Source organism: Erigeron canadensis, chromosome 7 (assembly GCF_010389155.1).
Source record: "Erigeron canadensis isolate Cc75 chromosome 7, C_canadensis_v1, whole genome shotgun sequence".
NCBI lineage: Eukaryota > Viridiplantae > Streptophyta > Magnoliopsida > Asterales > Asteraceae > Erigeron > Erigeron canadensis.
This window is the reverse complement of record NC_057767.1, coordinates 24155215-24175295: the sequence shown is the minus strand read 5'-3', so window position 1 is coordinate 24175295 and position 20081 is coordinate 24155215. Positions and strand designations below refer to the sequence as shown.

General features: G+C 33.9%; 1 protein-coding gene across 1 annotated transcript; it reads right to left on the bottom strand.

Annotated features, from left to right (window-relative positions):
- Positions 1 to 17647: 17647 nt before the first annotated feature.
- LOC122609135 lies at positions 17648 to 19459 on the bottom strand. The gene is made up of 2 exons (XM_043782193.1): positions 19372 to 19459; positions 17648 to 19158 (listed from the first exon to the last, which is right to left on the bottom strand). Exons 1-2 carry the CDS (start codon positions 19457 to 19459, stop codon positions 17648 to 17650), a joined length of 1599 nt encoding a protein of 532 aa, XP_043638128.1.
- Positions 19460 to 20081: the final 622 nt, after the last annotated feature.

Sequence of the window (20081 nt, the reverse complement as noted above, 5' to 3'; positions counted from 1 at the left end):
GATCATAGTCACATAAAATGCGGTACGCTTTGGTACGGGTACGCGGTTTGGGTACGTAGCTATGTTTGACGAATTCGGTACGGAGGGGGTAGGCTCATTTCGGTACGAGTTGGTACGAAACGGTACGGTGTACCATGTATTTGGTACGATGTACCAAAAACATTAGTAAACAAAACTTATAAATTTCATAAGATAAAGATAAAATAACATAATAAAATTCAAATGAATAACAAAACAACCATAAAGTTTCTATTTTTCCTTTGTCATTGTGATCTCTGTAAAAGGTTAGTATATATAGAAGAAACATATACATGTAAATTTAATTCTGTAATTAATATTAAATAAGTTATTTTGTTAACAAGATACGTATTACACGCAAAATATATTAGGAACTTAAAAGATACACTCTTTTTGCCTCTCAAATAAGTTCTGGAATCTTACTTTGGACGTTGGGAAGTCAAAACGGTAATGGTTCGCGTACCAGTTCATTTGAGTCGTGTATTGTTCTATTTGGTTCGTTGTACCAGTGGGAATGGGTCGCCTTCATTTTACTTTTTGGTTCGTCGTACCACCTGGTTTGGTTCACCGTACCACTAGCGATCGGAACGCTAGCGAATTCCGTTTCGGTACACTTCGTACCAATACGAGATACGCGGGTCTATGAACGATAGTATATAGCCATTTATGAGCTTGTAAACCAAAATGAGCATTACCTCATTACTGAATCCGAAATCGCCTGTATACAAGATCTGCCAAATATCAAACAGAATTGGGTTTCGTAGGCCTGGTCACTATCCTGCTTGGTCTCACATTCGACTCTTACCAAATATCAAACAGGATCACTTATATACAAGATCTGCCAAATACCATTGTGTATTACGCTAATTATGATTTACGAAGACCATCATGTCTAAAGTTACACATGATGGAAACTGTTAACGATTTGGACCAGGGAAGGTGGACTTTACAGAGGAGGATGCACATGTTATAGGAGACTGTATTAAGGTATGCCATATAAGTACACTTCTCATATTATTGGCACCTTGATGAAGTCTTCAATTATTTCCCCATTTTACTTGTGTCAAATTCTGTCTATCTCTTTATTGAACAAACCTTCTATTCAATCTGTTCTCAGGGAACTACCATCATCCCCAGTTCGGTGAGATAGAGACGGTATTAAGGTATGCCATATAAGTACGCTTTGCTGGATGCATATCGTAAGTTTCTCATAAAGGTTTTCAATGTGACTAGTACTTGTGGCACCCATACTTGGATAATCTTTGATCTAGTTTATATTACCTATAGTTTTACTATACTATTTTCACTTATGGTAACAACAACTTATGTTTAGGAACCGATCGTTCACAAGGGTCAGTGCCATGCATGCAGCTAAATCGCCATTTGTTGCATAGGTAACTAGTTCTTTGCGAGGTTCCATTATTATCCATCTAGCACCAATATTGCCTGTGTAGTAATCTGTTTCCAATCGTCAGTTTCTTTTATCTATTACTTGATTCATCCACTTTATTGTTTACAGAATGTTAATAGTGGTAGAACCAGTAGCTGATAACAAGAATGTGAACAGAATGAGCGTTTTAATGAAGATGACATCTGAGGGTTTTAATGATTTCAAGGTTATAATGATGCTACATCTCAGGATAGTAAGGTAAAATATCATCATCATTTTCGTCCTTAAAAATCCAAAACCTCAAGGACAGTCCTTTATAGGAGGATAAGGTTCACGTTTGGTCCTTTGACTATTTGACCGTCACCTTCTCTCCGTTAGACCCTCCACGTGAGGGGTATTCTAGTCATTTCCACTCTAAAGGACGAAAGGTGACTATTTAGGTAAACCATATGGACAATTTATGTCATTAACTCTTTCCAAAAACCTGATAGTTTTTCATCTTTTTGTTTCACTTACTTAAAGCCTAGATATTCTAAAATTAAATACATATATACACATACATAAACACAATAATATATATATATATATATATCTCTATTTGAAGATCAATCTATCCAATTTCATTCATTTATTCAAATGAAATGGCTGCCATTAATCAAAGGGAGAGAACACAACAAAAAAGAATGAATGAAGATGGGGATATCTGTAACACCCCAACTAAGGCGGAACAATGAGATGTACAGAAAGTCGAGTATTCAAAACAAAGGATTATAAATAACATTCACCATAGCTTTATTTGATAAAAATAATTTACAATGTACAAACATGTGAACCAATTTCCAAGTACAAATGCGTCCACCATACTTGGATGTTAAGTCCACGAACCAAATAACAAGCACATAAAATAGTAAACTACAATGATCAAGGTGGATTCCATTGCCTATCACAAGGTTTGATCTTGACTCCAAAGTGCAATGCAAATAATCATGAAACATATAAATCCTCAATGCTTAAGCTTATTTCCTGAAAAGCATGAAGAAAAAGTGTCAACTACGAAAATGTATTTGGTGAGTGCATAGGTTTTTATATAAATCTTGGTACATCACCGTTTTAATACTTAGAAAACCGATTACTATTACATTTCGAAATATCCAAACCATATGATCGACAAAATTTTCATATTATGTTATCAAGTTTCCAAATACCATAATGTCATATCAAGACTTGGAAAAATCCATAGTAAAATTTCAGGTTCTCATTTGTCAAATCATCATGAGAGAAAAAGTATATAAATCGATTAATCGTATATCATACCAAAATCATTCGGTTACCAAAATCATTTCAATATCACCCATTTCAACGTCTTTCAAGATATCATATGAGGGACGATACCCAATCCGTATGTTCAAACAATTTATAATTATCAACAATATTAATATCAATTTCACTTAGCCACAAGGGCATAATTCAATATCAATTTCATTTAGCAACAAAGGCATAATTTATATAATTTTGATGAGTAAATGCTTGAGCCACTACTACTACCATTTTATCAAGTCCAACAATATATATAATTCATTTCATGGCACAAGTTGTCAATCAAGTGCCGTATGAATAATAATAGGGTCGTGCCATGGAGACGACCATCTAAATATAAGGTAGCTAGAGCACCACTATGGTCGGACTGGAAGTGAGGGTCGTCACAAAGGCAACCAACCTTTCACCGTTACACTTATGGGTGGGTGGACGAAACCTAGTTGCGCAACTCTCTAACTACAGGCCTCCACTTTCGGAGTAAATAGTAGTGTACCGAAAGAAAACGGGTTGACAGAACTCAAGCTCATCATAAAACATTTATCACATTGAACATACGAAACAATTTTATTTCATAATCATATTATCAAAAATCATTATATATATATATATATATAAAAGCAATTTCATTTATATATCATGCTTTTCACCCCGATAGTTAAACACATAAAATAGTTTGAAAGGGGGCTATGACTCACCTTGATATGCCGCATATTATACTCATCTATCCAAAATGGGTATTTCCCATCTATAGCTTCCTTGACCATATATCCATTATGTTCCTCCATCATATTTCAAGCCAAGACTATCCCTACGATAGAACTAATATACGTAAGTTCCTATCTTAAGCCATCACTTAGAAATGCCATTTTCATTATGTTGCTATCAATTGTGGGATCCATGTATATTGGTAACACTCGCATCGTTTTGATTGTAGAGATCGATGGTGTAAAAGGTTACTTTTATTACATGCGTAGTTATAAGTTGTTAGGTTCTCGGTAACTTGGCTTCATTTGTGGTTTCACTTGGCATATTAGGTTATCATATATAAATTCCATATTAAGTTATATTATCCTTATTCATCATTTGATGTGTAACCAACTTTAGCACGAATTAGCATTTGTGATATCAATATATAGCTTGGTTAACGTAATTACTTATACCTATCTCACTTAATTATCATTGTTTTATTTAGATTACACTTATCTCATGAAATTCGTTTAAGTGTTATGGGCCATTATCAATTGGGCCAAAATGTGATGGGTTTTTAAGTGACTTGGGCTTAGTTTAGTTATTGGGCTTAACCTTATTTGGGTTATGTGCTTAATGGGTTATATTGGTTATTGGACTTTATGGTTTGTTGGGCCAAATGGGCCTACTGATTTATGGTTCTATGGGTTTAGTATTTGGGCCGGGTTAGCCCATTATGGTCTTTTAGTGCATCTTTTAGCCCATTATACAAATGGTTAGTTTCCTTTCAAATCTTCTGTTTTTAATTCAGATTTTTATGAAATGTTGGATACTATTTTGGGGTCAAGCCAAATTATTTGGACCTTCATGATTTTTACACAATGACTTATATGTATCTAGTATTTTTGTGAATTTTTGGTGAATTTTTAGATGATGTTTGGTGTCCTTAAAAATTATCCAAACACAAACTGTCCCGAATGGGCACTGCTTGCGACATCAGAAGTTTTATAAAAGTTCTTGATGTTCTGATTGTTAGAAAAATCCCATGATTTTATTTTAAGTTCAAAACACATTGAAATTACTTTCCACCAAGTATGACCTCCTGAAGCCTTTTGGTTTAGGAGATAAAAATTGTCAAAGTTCATAAAATATTTAGACAAAATAACAGCTTTGACCAGTTTCAGTAGAAAATTCATATCTTTTGTTCTGTTCAGTATTTTTGAGTAATTCTGGTTGGAGGTTAATCTTAACTCATTTGTCTACAACTTTTATTTTGATACTTTTGCTTGAAAATGCCCTCACATGTTCAGTTCACCCGATGTAATTTAGAAAATTATTTCTGTCAGAATGTTCTTGATTATATCAACCCACCAATGACCTTTCTAGCTTAATTAACACTTAAATCCATCACTACAAGATTAATACTTCTCTTTGTATCACTTTAACATCAATATTCACTGATTTCAAACATATACAAGACCATTCTTCATCATATTAAACTGATTTTATACAAAACTTATTCAACAAACCTAGTTCTTGCAAAATCATCCAAAAATGTGATTGCATGTAACCATCTAGCCATTTTATGAACAAATCTCCTAACAAGTCTTCCATAAAACATAAAAATATGTTTATTCTTGAAAATCACAGAAATATATTAATGAATATATGAAAATATATCTTCATTTTTCAAGGAAAAAGTCACTTTTACTAGATAATAACATAACACAACACTTTTGGGTCTTTAACTTGTTGAATACTAGAATCATTCTTCTAGATCTTGACATGCACGAGCATGAGGAAGAAGATTCTATCAACTTGCCCTCATCAAGTGTGTTTTTCAAAGAAAACAAGAATAAAACATAAACTTTTGATAAAAATCCTTGAATATATACAAGAACAAGATAGATTAAACTAAGAGATGATGAGTTATACCCTTGATGAACTCGAAATGGAGGCTATTTTGGACAGCCAAACCCACGACCATATGACCCCAAAATGGACTCCTTAGCTTGCTTTAACACACCCTTGATTGATCTAGCATGAACCCTTATTATTATAGTTGATTCACTTAAGATTTTTGAGCTCTAATTTGTGTTGTATGAATCAAAAATGAGAAGAAGAGAAGGAGAGAAAAGTGCAAAAAATTTGAGAGGAAAAGAGAGTTTTTGGAGATGTGTGTGTGTTTGAAATGAAAAGTGAGAGTGTAGAGGGGAGAGAGCACGAAAATTAGAGGGTTGTGGGGTGTTAGAGACTTGTTAATTGGTTGAGTTGAGTGGTGGAGAGGTGGCCATTGGTTAGTAAAAGGTTGGTGGTGTGGATTTTGAATGTTGTAATGTATTTGGATGCATAAATGACTAGATTCAATATACATATATAGGTGTATGTATATGTGAGTGTAAGACATGGAGGAGAGTGTAAGAATAAGTGGGTTAGTTGTATGTTGATTGGTGAATTTTATAAGAGTTTATATTTATAATAAGTTTAAGTTGTATGCATATCTTTTAGTTAGAAGACTTATTCAAATGTTGCAATATATTTATGTACTTATTATTATTCAAGCTTACTATTATGTACATAATAATTTATAAATCTATTTTTAAGATGATCATTATATTTTTGTGCTCAAATGTACTTTAATTAGCTTTGTGTTTGAATTGTTGGACATTTATAGAGATTTTTGGTTATTATCACAACTTGTGAGTCTTGTATAATTATTTATGTAACTCAACTTCTCGAAATAAAACTTTGGTTCATTGACATTTCACCAAGTTTGATTAGAACTAATTTATAGCTTGAGATCGTATTGAATGATTATAGTTATTGTTTATGGCATTTCTAAGGCATTTCACTGTACTAGGGAGCAATTATCGCTATGCTTTGAATGTCTAGAAGGTCGATTCTCTTAATAAACCTCTAGGTATAAGGACCTAGATAAGTCCAAGTAAATTATCCTAATTGGAAATTGAGGATTGTTACAATACCATCACTTTCATGCAAACCATCGATGGGCTTTTTTAGGCCATCAGAGCGTCGAATCTTTTAGGCTATCTGCTATATATATCTAAATGGTGACAACGGAGATGGGGAGGTTGGCGTTATGGTGATCGGATTTTATAGATATAGGTATAGATCTGGATATAAATATCGATCGGAGGTGGGGTGCGGTGGTTGGATTAGATATACATGGATCTGGATATAAATGGTGACAACAAATTTTATAGATTTAAAAATAGTTCGGCGGTGTTCATGTTCGTGTTCATGAACGAATGTTGACGAACACTAATGAACGAACACAAACAAACAAACACAAACACACACCAATGAACAAACATATAACTAACAATATTTACAAATATATAATTAGAAATATTAGACTTCATATTCAAGGTTACAAATTATTAATCGACCCAAATTTTTACAGAACTTTCCTATTTAGTGAAAATATCCGGTTTGATATAAAACGAGAATTTATCTTTATAATTTGTATTTAATTTTCTTTTTAAGTATATAAAGGATTAGATATTAATGTTAATATATATTAATATTAATATATATATATATATACAGCAAAATGAAATGTTCACGAACATAAACGAACGAATGTTCATGAACATAAATGAACGGATGTTTACGAACATTGTTCACAAACATATTATCGAACGTCACGAACATAAGTGAACGAACGGGAGTTGTGTTCATGTTCGTTCGTTTAACTAAACGAACAAATTTTTGTGTTCATGTTCGTTCATTTAATTACACGAACGAACTTCCCACCGAACGGTTTAATGAAATGTTCATGAACTGTTCAGTTCATTTACAACCCTAGATGTGGTGTGGAGGGTCGAGTGGGGATGACGTTAGTGGTGGTGATGAATGGGTTTGACGGAGTTGATGATGAGTAGGGCCGGCGGTGGCGAATTGTGAGGTGCTAATGATTTTTGGTGGTGTGGTGATTAGCGGTGGCGGTAGTATAGATATATGTATAGATTTATACTTAGAAAGAGATAGATGCATATGTATAAATATATCAATGGAAAGGTTTAAAGTGATTGGAAAAAAAGAGGATGATTTTTTTTTTTTGCTATTATTAAAAGAAATAGTTACACATTTTGGTTTTTGACATACATCGTCCCTGTGGTTTACCAAAATAGTCAACTTTCGTCCTTTAGAGTGAAAATGACTAGAATAACCCTCACGTGGGAAGCACGTGGGGGGTTTAACGGAGAGAAGGTGACGGTCAAATAGTCAATGGACCAAACGTGAACCTTATCCTCCTATAAAGGACTGTCCTTGAGGTTTTGGATTTTTAAAAACGAAAGGTGACTATTTTAGTAAACCACAGGGATGATTTATGTCATTAATTAACTGTAACACCCGCCACTTTGACCGGTCAACGCTAGTGAACTCGTGTGTGATGTAACTGTAATAAAGACTAAAAATAAAAGTGGCAAAAATGAAAAATAGACAGAATAAGACTAATTCGTGGATTAATAGTCTAAAAGTGGAAAAAATGAAAACTAGACAGAATAAGAGTAATTCGTGGAGTAATAGTCTAAAAGAGGCAAAAGTGGGAAATAGACAGAATAAGATTAATTCACTGGTATTAGTCTATAAGTGCTGGAATCTGAAACCAGCCCCACCCCCTTATCTTTGACTTAATTTCCACATCCCATTCTTTTCCTTATCTCTTATTCTTACACACACACACACACACACACACACCACACACACACTCTCTCTCTCTCTCTCTCTTTCTCTCTCTCCATTCTCCCTCAATCTCAAGAACACACACACAAAACACACACTAATCATTTCTCTTCATAAATTTCGGATCGAAGGCTCTAGCAAACATCAAAATGTTAGAAAATTGTTAAATATCATTTCCCTTATCTTCAAACTTCAAGTAATATGGGTATAAATTAGTGTTCTTCATCTCTAAAGCTCCAAATCCGAATCTGAAGCTCCGGGTTGTTTTGGTAAGTTACATTTCACTAAAATCCATCATTTTATGTTTATTATCATGTTTCTAGTCAAACCCAAGTGTTCATGAGTCAAATTGCAAGTCGAAAATGAAGTGGGTTAAAATTAGGGTTACAAAATGGGTAATTTAAGTCAAATTCAGATTTAAGCTAAAAATGGTTGTTTTGAATCAATTTTTGAAGTGGGTTAAGTTTAAATATGTTCATATAAGCTGCAAAAATGAGTTCCAAACCTCCAAGAACCGATTATATGCCATTTAGGGTTTTTATCAAAAGTCAAAACGGGTCAAGAAGAATTGTGCACAAATTTGACTTCTTAAATCGAATTGGTGATATGGGTTATGTTTGTTATGTCTAATTATGAGTAACAATGGATAAATTAAGTTTTGCTTCTTCACAAATTGGATTAATTGACAAAACTAGAGTTTGTGGAGTGTTTGGTTACAAGGTTATAGCTAGTTGGAAAGTGTATAGGCTTGTTTTGAAAACTCCATAACTAGTTCGTTAGAGATCTTTAAGAGTCAAACCTTATTGTTGGGGTCAATTGTAATGTGTTGTGATGATTTTAGTAGGTTGAGATTGTTGAGGAGCTCGGGATACTAAGTTACTTTCTTGCTTACCTTCGCAATCCTTAAACGCCTAAGGTGAGTTTCGTAGCTCCCTACTCAATTGAGTTTCGGGCTGAAAAGTGTACAACTTTGTGTCTTGACTTGTTTGAGTGTGCCTTTATAGGTTGCTTTGATTTTAGACATTATTCAATTGTGCATACGCTTGATCCGCTTGATTGATATCATTATTACTTGTTCTTGCTTACTATGTGTATTCTATATACCTTGATATCGTTCAATATGTGAATATACGTGTACGGGTCTCTGATGGACATGGTTGTTATGGAAGTACTGATTGAATTATGGAATTACATGTTGTGTGACGGTTTTGGTGAATGTGCAAGTATGTGATTTGTTGTATGGTTATTTTATATGTATGTTGGGTTGTTATAGGTTAGTTATGTATATATGGAGGACGGTAATGCCTTTGAAAGGTTGGAGATGTGGTGGGAAGGCTGCGGGTGACCCTATATATAAGCATCAAAGGCCTTTCAAAAGTAGTATCGTACGAAATATATACACATGGTGTTATTGGTTATTTGGGTACAATGTGGTGCATGATGTGCAATTGGGTACAATGAGGTGCAAGATGTGCAATTTAGTACAATAGGTGCAAGTGCAATAAATCAGTACTATACGTACTTGCGTACAATGTGGTGCATGATGTGCAATTGGGTACAATGAGGTGCAATATGTGCAATTTAGTACAATGGGTGCAAGTGCAATAAACGGGTACTATATGTACTTGGGTACAATGTGGTGCATGATGTGCAATTGGGTACAATGAGGTGCAAGATGTGCAATTTATTACAATTGGTGCAAGTGCAATATAGTGAGTACTATATGTACTTGGGTACAATGTGGTGCATGATGTGAAATTGAATATTTGTGCCTTTAAGGACTTACTGTAAGTGTGTTCCTTGCTCATTATCCTTGTTCATATTGTGAATGGCTTAGGCGTTAGATCCTTGTCATTCGCTCCTACGAACTCACCAACCCAGTGTTGACCTTGTTTAGTTCATTTTTCAGGTATTCGGGTGAAATCAGAGATGTGATGGCTAATTTGTTGCTTTTGCTAGAGCCTAGCCTGGACTTACATGGATCCGTGATTCATTGCGCTCCTTTATGGTTTATGTTTAGAACCATTATCTTTTCGTTGTACGGTTATGTAACAGCTTGATGGTTTCATGTTTTGTATGTTCTTTATACCTTAAACGTTTAGTGTGGGTTCACTGAATCCTTTTATCTCATATAGTTCATATTCTACGATAATTCCATGCATACGTTATATCTTTTCGGTAATATTTCGAGCCTAGCTCGGGGTGTTACATTAACTCCAATTATAAATGTATAAACAAAATGTGAATCGTTTGTTTATACATATATAATTGTGAAATTTTTTTGATTTTTTAACTTTATTCACATTTTTAAATGTGAATTCTTTTCACATATTTATAAATGTGAACAAATTAACAATTTTTTTAACATTTTCAAAAATGCGAAAAAATTAATGTTAATAAATAACATATTTGTTGTAGTGTTTATTCATCTTATAAAAAAATATATATAATAATTATAGATTAGATGTTTTTGGCTTAAGTCATTTTTGCAATCTTGATTTTCTTTAAAATATTTTAAAATGGAGTGACCTGGTTCCTTTTAAGATTATTAACCCCTGAATATGTATAATATAACTATTCAATATATATACATTCAATCCATAAATATTGTTTATAACAATTTTTATTGTATGAAGATACCGAGACTGTTTTGATGGAGATGGAGAAGAGAGTGAGTTGGTTTAAATGGTAAGTGTCCTTTTGAGTTGGTTTATGGTGTTAAACCTGGTCTCTCCCCTCTTAGATCTTTTGGCTGTCTATGTTTTGCAACAAAATTAAACAATTTGGATAAGTTTTCAAGTAGGGCAGAAAAGTGTGTGTTTGTTGGATATTCAAATGTAAAGAAAGGGTATAAGGTTTTTAGTCTTGAAAACAAAAGTATGTTTTGTAGTAGAGATGTGCAGTTTTATGAAAGTATATTTCCTTTTAAGATGTCTAAATCAACTTTAAAAGAGACTTGTAAGGATGTGGATCATATAAATTTTTTTGATAAAATATTTTTTGAGTCAGAAGTATCTATAAGTCCCAATGATGAAAGGAGAGACACTGATCTTAGTGATGGTGGTGAGTCTGAGTTCTCTGGTAGCACTCCTAGTGTTGCTGAGAATGAAGATGGAACTACAACACTTGAAGAAAATGCTAATGCATTACTCCCTGAGGGCACAAACAACCTTGATATTATTGAACCAACTCAAAGTGACATTGTTTTAAGAAGGTCTAATAGAAATTCTGTGTTACCAAAAAATCTTAATGATTATGTTATTGAAGGAAAAGTAAAATATGGAGTTGAAAAGGTAGTTAATTATTCTTATTTAAGTTATGAGAATTATTGTTTTACTACTGAATTGAACAAAAGCATTGAACCTAGTACATATTGGGAAGCTTGTCAAGATAAAAATTGGGTTAATGCAATGAATGAAGAAATGGAAGCTTTAAATAGAAATAATACATGGATTTTGACTAAATTACCTGTTGATAGAAAGCCTATAGGATGTAAGTGGATTTATAAAATAAAGTATAAATCAAATGGTGAAATTGAAAGGTACAAAGCTAGGCTAGTAGCAAAAGGTTATAGTCAAAGAGTTGGTCTTGATTATGAGGAGACTTTCTCTCCTGTTATAAAGATGGTAACAATTAGGTGTATTCTTAATTTGGTTGTGAGCAAAGGTTGGCCTTTGTTTCAGCTAGATGTCAACAATGCCTTCTTGTATGGAGAATTAGTTGAAGATGTGTATATGTCTTTACCTTTAGGATATTTTTCTGAAGGTGATACTAGAGTATGTAAGTTAACCAAATCTTTGTATGGTTTGAAACAAGCACCTAGGCAATGGAATGAGAAGTTGTGTAAAACTTTGAAAGAGAATGGTTTTGTGCAAAGTAAAAATGATTATTCTCTTTTTACCAAAACTGATCAAGATGTTTTTTTAATTCTACTTGTTTATGTGGATGATATTGTTGTTACTAGTAACAATTTGGATGAAATAAATAAAGTCAAAAAGTTCCTGAGTTCAAAGTTTCTTATAAAAGATCTTGGAAAGCTTAAATATTTTCTTGGCATTGAGATACTTGAGTCTAATTCTGGTTTATGTATGACTCAGAGAAAATATTGCTTTGAGTTATTAAGAGACTTTGGTTTACTTGGAAGTAAACCTTTGAAAACTCCTCTGCAACAGAATACTAAGATTAATTGTATCGAATCAAGTAATGATAAATTACTTACTGGTGTCACTGAATATCAAAAATTAGTTGGTAAGTTAATATATCTTACAATGACTAGACCTGATATTGCGTTTGCTGTAAATTGTCTGAGTCAATACATGCATGCTCCTCTTCAATCACACCTAAAGCTTGCTTTTCATGTCTTGAGATATCTTAAATTATCTCCAGGCAAGGGTGTGTTTATTGATAAATGTAATACCCTAAATCTGTATGCATATGTTGATGTTGATTGGGGAAAATGCTTATCTTCTAGAAAATCTATCACTGGTTATTGTGTATATCTTGGAAATAGTTTGGTATTTTGGAAAAGTAAGAAGCAAAGCACTGTGTCCAGATCCTCTGTAGGGTCTGAATACAGAGTTATGGCTTCTGTTACTAGTGAGGTAATGTGGATTGTTAAATTGTTGGAAGATTTGAAAGTAAAGTATCATCTGCCTGTTAACGTGTACTGTGATAGTAAACCAGCTATTCAAATAGCTGCTAATCCTGTTTATCATGAACGTACAAAACATTTAGAAATAGACCTTCACCTTGTAAGGGAAAAAATTGAAACTGGTGTTATTAAAACCAACAAGGTTGATTCTGCTGATAATAATGCAGATGTTTTTACAAAAGGTTTGGGTACTATACAACATAATGTGTTTTGTGAAAAACTGGGTTTAGTTGATCTCTTCAAAGGTAAAATTTTAGGGGGAATTTTCTTGGTTGTTTAAAGTATCAAGATTGAGGGGGAATGTTAAAAATGAATAAGGGTTTTTTCAATCTTGTATACTTAAATGTTTTAGTTATATAATTTGTCTAACAAATGTGATTAGTATTCTTGTGCAGGTTTTTATAAAAGGTTGAATCTGCAAGGACTGGAGATTCATTTTTTACAAAGTCTGAAAGTTAGAGGGACTGCTTTTGACAAGTGAGGAAGAAGGAGGGCTAAGGGGTCAATAGTTGTTTCTGTCTGTGTATAAATAGTGGTCATAACCCAGTTTAGGGTTTGTGACAATAATATTCGTATATGTCTCTGTATCTTTGATTAAGTTTTTGATTAGTGTCTCAAAGTATAATCATTCGTTGTATAGAATCCGGTTGTGGATTCTGTCTTAGAATCTAGTATTCATATTCTCTTTGTTTCTATTAATAATAAATCATCCGATTACTTAATAATAACAATAATAATCATAAGATTCATAACAGTTTTCAGGTTCAAACATCATTATTAACTTTTTGTAAATACGACGACACATAATAGAAGGGAGGTAAAAAATTAACAACGAATGAAATGGATGGTCTTGCGTAGTTTCGTTTAGTTGCCAAAAATTCGGAACTTTGAAAATACATGTAGCAATTTCGCAACTGGTGCATCAACGAAAAGCAAATAGATCAAAAGTGTTTGTTTTTGAATTGATGATTTCTACTATTATCTTTTTTAGTTGATCGTTTATACTTTTATGTTTGATGACCTTGGAATGAAACTTGGACTAAAAAAAGGTAATGGGGGAACCCTAGCCCCGGTACCACAATTGGATACCCATCGACCCACCCTGTATGATCCATATGATGCCGGTAAAATACTTTCATCTTAATCCTCACATGATCTGGGCACCCCAAAGGATCGAACCCACGTATTTAAACTTCACATATGGGTCTAGACTTCATTGGTAACGGGTACCTTAGAGGAGTGGATTCAGTTTTCCAATCTTCCGATTTGTTTATTTCAAATTATGTCTCCCAGGGCAACATCCGGGTGACGCAACTAGTTATAACAAAATTCACGTAAGCATATATTTGGCCTCTTTTATTTTTTTCATTTCCTTTTTCATTTGATTCTAACCATTTTGACAATCATTCTCTACTTACTTGACCAGGGTCAATGGATAATCAAGAAAGTCCATGGCCTATGTCAAGTGATCGAGCCTATGTCATAGTTTGTGCTAGTGATTATTATCTTATCATCTCTTTATAAAATCATGTCATTTCTTTTGTAAAATTCGGCCTAATCACCCCTGTTTTGCAAGCTTTACTTTGTACAAGTATAAAACTTAGCTACAATTGTTACACAAGTAATTTTTGGTTAAGACAATGACTAAGCAAGATAACAATTGCAATCTTATAACCAAATGCTCAAATAGCTTCTTAATTAATTTATATTACGTACGACTTTAATATATTTTTTGTTATATTCTTACAATAATCGTAATTTAGTTAATTTACTTTGCTATCTCAAAAATAATGTTTCGTTGACCAATAACTTCCAACATTTGTATCTATTTCCTACTTATTTTTTCTTACTCACAAAAAAGAATAAAAAAAACAAATATACCATTTAGATTCTGAAAAATTATATCGTACTAAAATTGGATTGAGACGCCTGACCTCACTGCCCCCATGCTGCCTCCGTCCTTGTATATGAACTTGGAAGTGAGCGTGAAGATCGAACTTAGTGAATACGAAGATTATTCATGAGAGGGTTCTAATGAAGATTCTGAACATGCATCAGCCTCTAGTCAGACCGGTGGTGATGAAGACAGTTATATGGAAAACGTGAAAAATAGGACCCGTTTGGTTGTTAAAAAAGTTTTTAAGTTTTAATTTTTAATATTTAAGAAAATGGAAAGGGTTTTTACTTTTGAAAACGTATTATAATTAGAAAACTAAAAAACATGAGGGGAGGGGGAGGAATCAAATGGAAAACCAAAATGGAAAATGGACTATAAGAAAAAGATATTTTCAAGTTTTCTATAGAAAGTGAAAAGATTTGTTTTTGTTTTCTTGGAAAACATTCTTATAAAACTATGATTAGATCTTGTTTTCTGTTTTTTATGTTTTTTTGGAAAACAAAAATGGAAAACAAGGATTGTTTTTCGTAACCAAACACCCCTTTAGATTCTTGTAATTTCCAAAATTTTCATGAGTTTATCTTCAAGGGCTAATTACTTGAAAAGTCACTCAACTTGTCACTGAAATCTTTTCTGTGGCTCGAATAAAAAAAAGTTCTATTTGAATCAAGAAAACCGGCTAAAATGACTATTATGAGGTCGCAAGTAAGTAGCCAGTCAAAAATAATTTTAAAAGTTATTTTTATTTCATTTATTAATTACATGTAATTTCCATGTCATTTTCTTTTAAAAACAATTCCACATCAGTTCCCACTAACGTTTTATTATATACATATATGTTCCAAACAAGATCAAACACACTTATGACTTAAACCTTTTCCTTGTTTTTGGTCGCCTATTTGTCTGCTCCAAATTACAATCACAGATCTATTTCCTTTTTTTCTTTTAATCTTTCTCCTTCCTCAACACTAAAAATAAGGGCAATTACATACACATATCATATTAAGCTTTGAAAAATCCATCGTAACCACCACCATAATCATTGGAAACACCCACCATATATTATTATCATTATTGAGAAGTGGGGATTAAATTGAATAAAGAGTTTCGTCGGTAGAAGAAAAAGAGAGTTAGTATTCGTGCGGGGCGTGGACAAGGCATCAAAACAGAGTCACCATCAGATCAGTTATACTTCTAATTATATTATCAATCAAATCCATTGAAAAATAGCAATCCATCAGATCAGTTATACTTTTGAATATCAACACCATCAATCTAATCCGACGGATCTTCAACCGCATATAACCACAAAAAAATCCAGATCGAGACTGTCGTTATAACAAGATATAGCTTGCCGGTTATATTCGGTTGCGGCTGCTGTTCATCGGCGATGGATTTGCGGCTTCTGTTCATCGGCGATGGATTTGCGGCTGCTGTTCATCCATGGTGGTGGCGGTGGTTTTTTCCATCTTTTGTCTAATGATGTTGTTAATAGATTGGCAAATCTTCAAAGTTATTGTTATACGTTTTTCTTTCCTAGCGGATGTTGCTGTTTGTTTAGGGTTAGATGTATTTGTTTGATTGTTTGTTTAGGCTATATATCTGGTGTTTATATATTAAGATGATGATGAATGTTGGTACAGATCTGGAATTTTTGCATTTTAAAAGTGATGATGTACATGTGAAATTTTTTTTAGGGTGTAACCGGCAAATGTTTGTCCACATAAGTATAATCAGGTCGCGGTCCCATAATAGTCATTTTAGCCGTTTTTATTGATTCAAATAGAACTTTTTTTTGTTCAAGCCCCAGAAAAGGTTTTAGTGACAAGTTGAATGACTTTCCAAGTAATTAGCCCTATCTTCAAAGACAATTTAACTGATGGTTTTTATGTACTGCTGTTGACATCAACTTCAATATTGTGTTTGATCTGTCAATGCAGAAACCTGGTCCCGTTAGATTATGTTCTCATGTCAGATCAGTAATCAAATTAGTGACCATTCCACAACCAAAGCATTTGAGAATGTGGGAGGGTATGAAGATGATAATATACAAAGTTAGCAAAAGCATAGAGTAAAGCCGATATGACACATCAAATACATGTTCCTAGCTATGCCCATTCCAATCTAACTGATAACATCCAGCAACCTTCAACTACCGTAGATTCACATACAGGTATATATGCAACACATATGTATATTGCCGGCAAAATTGATTTGTTCTCTTCTATTTGCTTATCTTTCTCCAACAATTCTCTTCTTGATAGTTCTTTCTCTTCATGTCTAATTTGTATCTCTTCACATCGTTTTATGTACAGAAAAGATTATAATGATACTACATCTCAGGTCTCAGGATAGTACGGTAAAATACTAGTATCATCATCATTTTCATTGAAAGATTTCATGTATGGATATAAACAATATCAATCAAAGGAAACAACTGACCTTAAAAGACAATGTTTTTCTTTTATAACAGGGAAAAGATCGGTTTCATTTGTAAATTACGTCTACATGATCAGCTTGATCTATCTCGCAGTTCCAAGGCACTAACTTATATCCTTTGGACGCTTTTTCTAGATCCTTATATTTGGCTGATCAAGGTATCATCCTAAGTGATGAGATTTCATACTTTTTAAGTAGACAAAAAGTCTTCATACTGTTTTTAAGTAGACAAAAAGTCTTCATACTTAAAAATGGGATGAATTGATCACTCGAAAATGGCATATATTTTATGGATGACAATAGGCTGGAGAAAAAAAGAAAGAACAAGCAAACACATAACTAAAATCGTGAACTTTTACATAATAAGCAAACACAATTAATACGAGTACTTTTTTCTGTTAGCAAATCTATAGCTTAAAAGAAAGAACAAAACAAACATAAACTCGATCGCAGCACTTTAGCATAACAGAACATGAGATTTCCTTGTCTGTCTTTTTCCTTGATGTGATAGTAGAAAAAAGACTATAAACAAAGCTGCCTATAGACTATAAACGCTACCATCTATGCAAATGTAGAGATTGCCATCTTTCATCCCCATACCAGGTTCCGTCGGCTGTGTGGGCCGCGGGTGCCGCACCTCATCATAAAGCTCTAGTGGTAAGCGATGAATCAACGGCTGGATGAAACGCGGCATCTTTTCTATTATCTTTTCCAGCTTAGCTCGCCCGCTATAAAAGACCCTCTCCGGCCTGCATTCCTGCATATTCTTCAACCACTCTGGTTCTGCCACAACACCACCGAGATATCCAGCCGCAATAATCTGATACTTTTTGCTTGAATCTATAAACCGGTCACTTTTTTCAGCATCTAACTCCATTCCTATCCCTATCCCAAGCTTCGTGTACCCTTGGATGTGTTTCCCAGCGTTCGGGAAAGTTTTATGACACGATTTGGATGAATAAACAATCGGTTTGTTTGTTCCCTGGGTATACTCCAAATTACCAACGTCAACCCATTCCCCGCTGCCATTATGCCCTGAGAAATACACCCGCCAGAGTTGACCGTCAAAGTTGTTTATCCGGAGCGTGAAATGCTCCCAATGACCCACATGTTGATCTATCTTACGAAGCTCGGCGTTAAATAACATCAGTGCTGTAAATCTTTCGAGTCCTTGAGCGGGGAAAAAGATCCACATATCAATGTCGGTAAAAATACCACCTAAAGCTGGTTTAACATAAGCATAAAGCTTCGCGTCTTCAAGATTAGCACCACGCATGACGTCATCGTCGAAGCAAAAGTCACCGCCCGTTTGTGAATCGAGTGAGTATCCTTTGTTGATAAACCAGGGCACAGATGATGGTAAGTAAACCTCATCTGGATGGAAGTAAACCGTGGGCCCGTAATGCTTAATTAGCGCCTCCACTTGCTCTAGGTTTGGCATTGCTTCAAAAACATTCGTGTGGTTCAAATTTCTCAAGCAACGGACAGTGAGCACCTTATCATTGGCAAAAATATGTCCGATATTAGCACCTATAACAGAGCTCATAACAGAAACTTTGCCGCTGGCAAAATCAAACGGCTCATAATCCTCAATTTCTAAAGGTAAAACAAGATCGTCTCGAACACAAACAACAGTATCACGTGGAGGCCTATCTGCAGAAGTGGTAACTACGTATCCCATAGCTTGATAACCACAAGGAGGGCATGGCTTCCACAAGTAACAAGACGAGGTACTCCAGCAATAACCAAAAGTCACTGGAAAGCTTAGAGGAGGATCATTAGAGGTCTTTCTGGAAGCAGCCTCTCGGGCAACAAGAAGGTAGCCGGTTGAAAGTTGTTTTTGATCTAATGGCTGAGAAAAGTGACCAAAGATGTGGAAGCCATCGGGTACAGACACGGGTTTAAAAAATGACATACCACTGTTAGTCCAAATACCAGGTGGGAAGATAGAACATATACCTTCAAACTTTTTAACCATGGCAATCTCTAATTCTCCGATGTTTATTATTCCAGTTGCGAAACCACCTTTTTGACCTCCTGCTGCTGCTGCTGCACAACATATAACAAACAAAAATCGATAAAAATACAAATACGAATTTGGATGAATTTCTATTAATTAAGCATTGAGTATGATACAATAGTATCCAATAAACATATAAATACAAACTTTACTAATCTAGTATAAAAAAAACAAAATTTTCAAGTACAAACAACCTAAAACATATATAATCACTAAGAATGAATGAATAAATAAAAAAGTACCTTGAGGAGAAGAAGGCCATTGAGGAAGAGGGCGGGGAAGTGAATACGTATCTTTTAGTGTTGGAACCCGTTTATCTCCACTTATCATCGTTTCCTTCAACTCTTGCTTACTTATGTTTTGTTTTTTCTATTCCCCCTGCGAATCGACAGTTAATTAGGTTTGGATATCTATATATAAGATGGGTACAGCCGCAATACGTATATCATCCCCATACAGTTTTCCCATATTTATAGTCCAAATCTTTTCATAATTTGAGTGAAACACTAATACCAATGTAACGAAGATTATTATCTTGAGTAATATTTATTTAATCATATACAGTTTTCCTATAGTCCAAATCTTTTCATAATTTGGGTGAAACACCAATACTAATGTAACCAAGATTATTATCTTGAGTAATACATTGGTATTATTTACAACCCAAATCTGCCATCTACAACACTATGCAGTAAATGCGTGTAATTATTATAAATGGCAAAATTTTGTTGTGAATATATATCACTTCCTATAATTTAAACATAATAATCTGAGAAAATTGCGGATTTAGGTTGCAAGATTAGAGGAACAGCTGCGAAAAAAGGAGTTAGAGTTGAGAAGAAAACTTGAAACTGGAATTAAGATGTGGCGTGTTGTGCTTTGCATGCGTAACGGCACATATTGTAATTTCGAATGATAATTATAATTTAAATTTTGCTTCCTCTCTATGTTT

Bases quoted from the DNA above. Each gene is read 5' to 3' on its own strand.
- LOC122609135 (XM_043782193.1), bottom strand. From the start codon at position 19,459: ATGATAAGTGGAGATAAACGGGTTCCAACACTAAAAGATACGTATTCA. The intron at 19,159-19,371 runs GTACTTTTTTAT...TATGTTGTGCAG, and splicing joins ATGGCCTTCTTCTCCTCAAG to CAGCAGCAGCAGGAGGTCAA.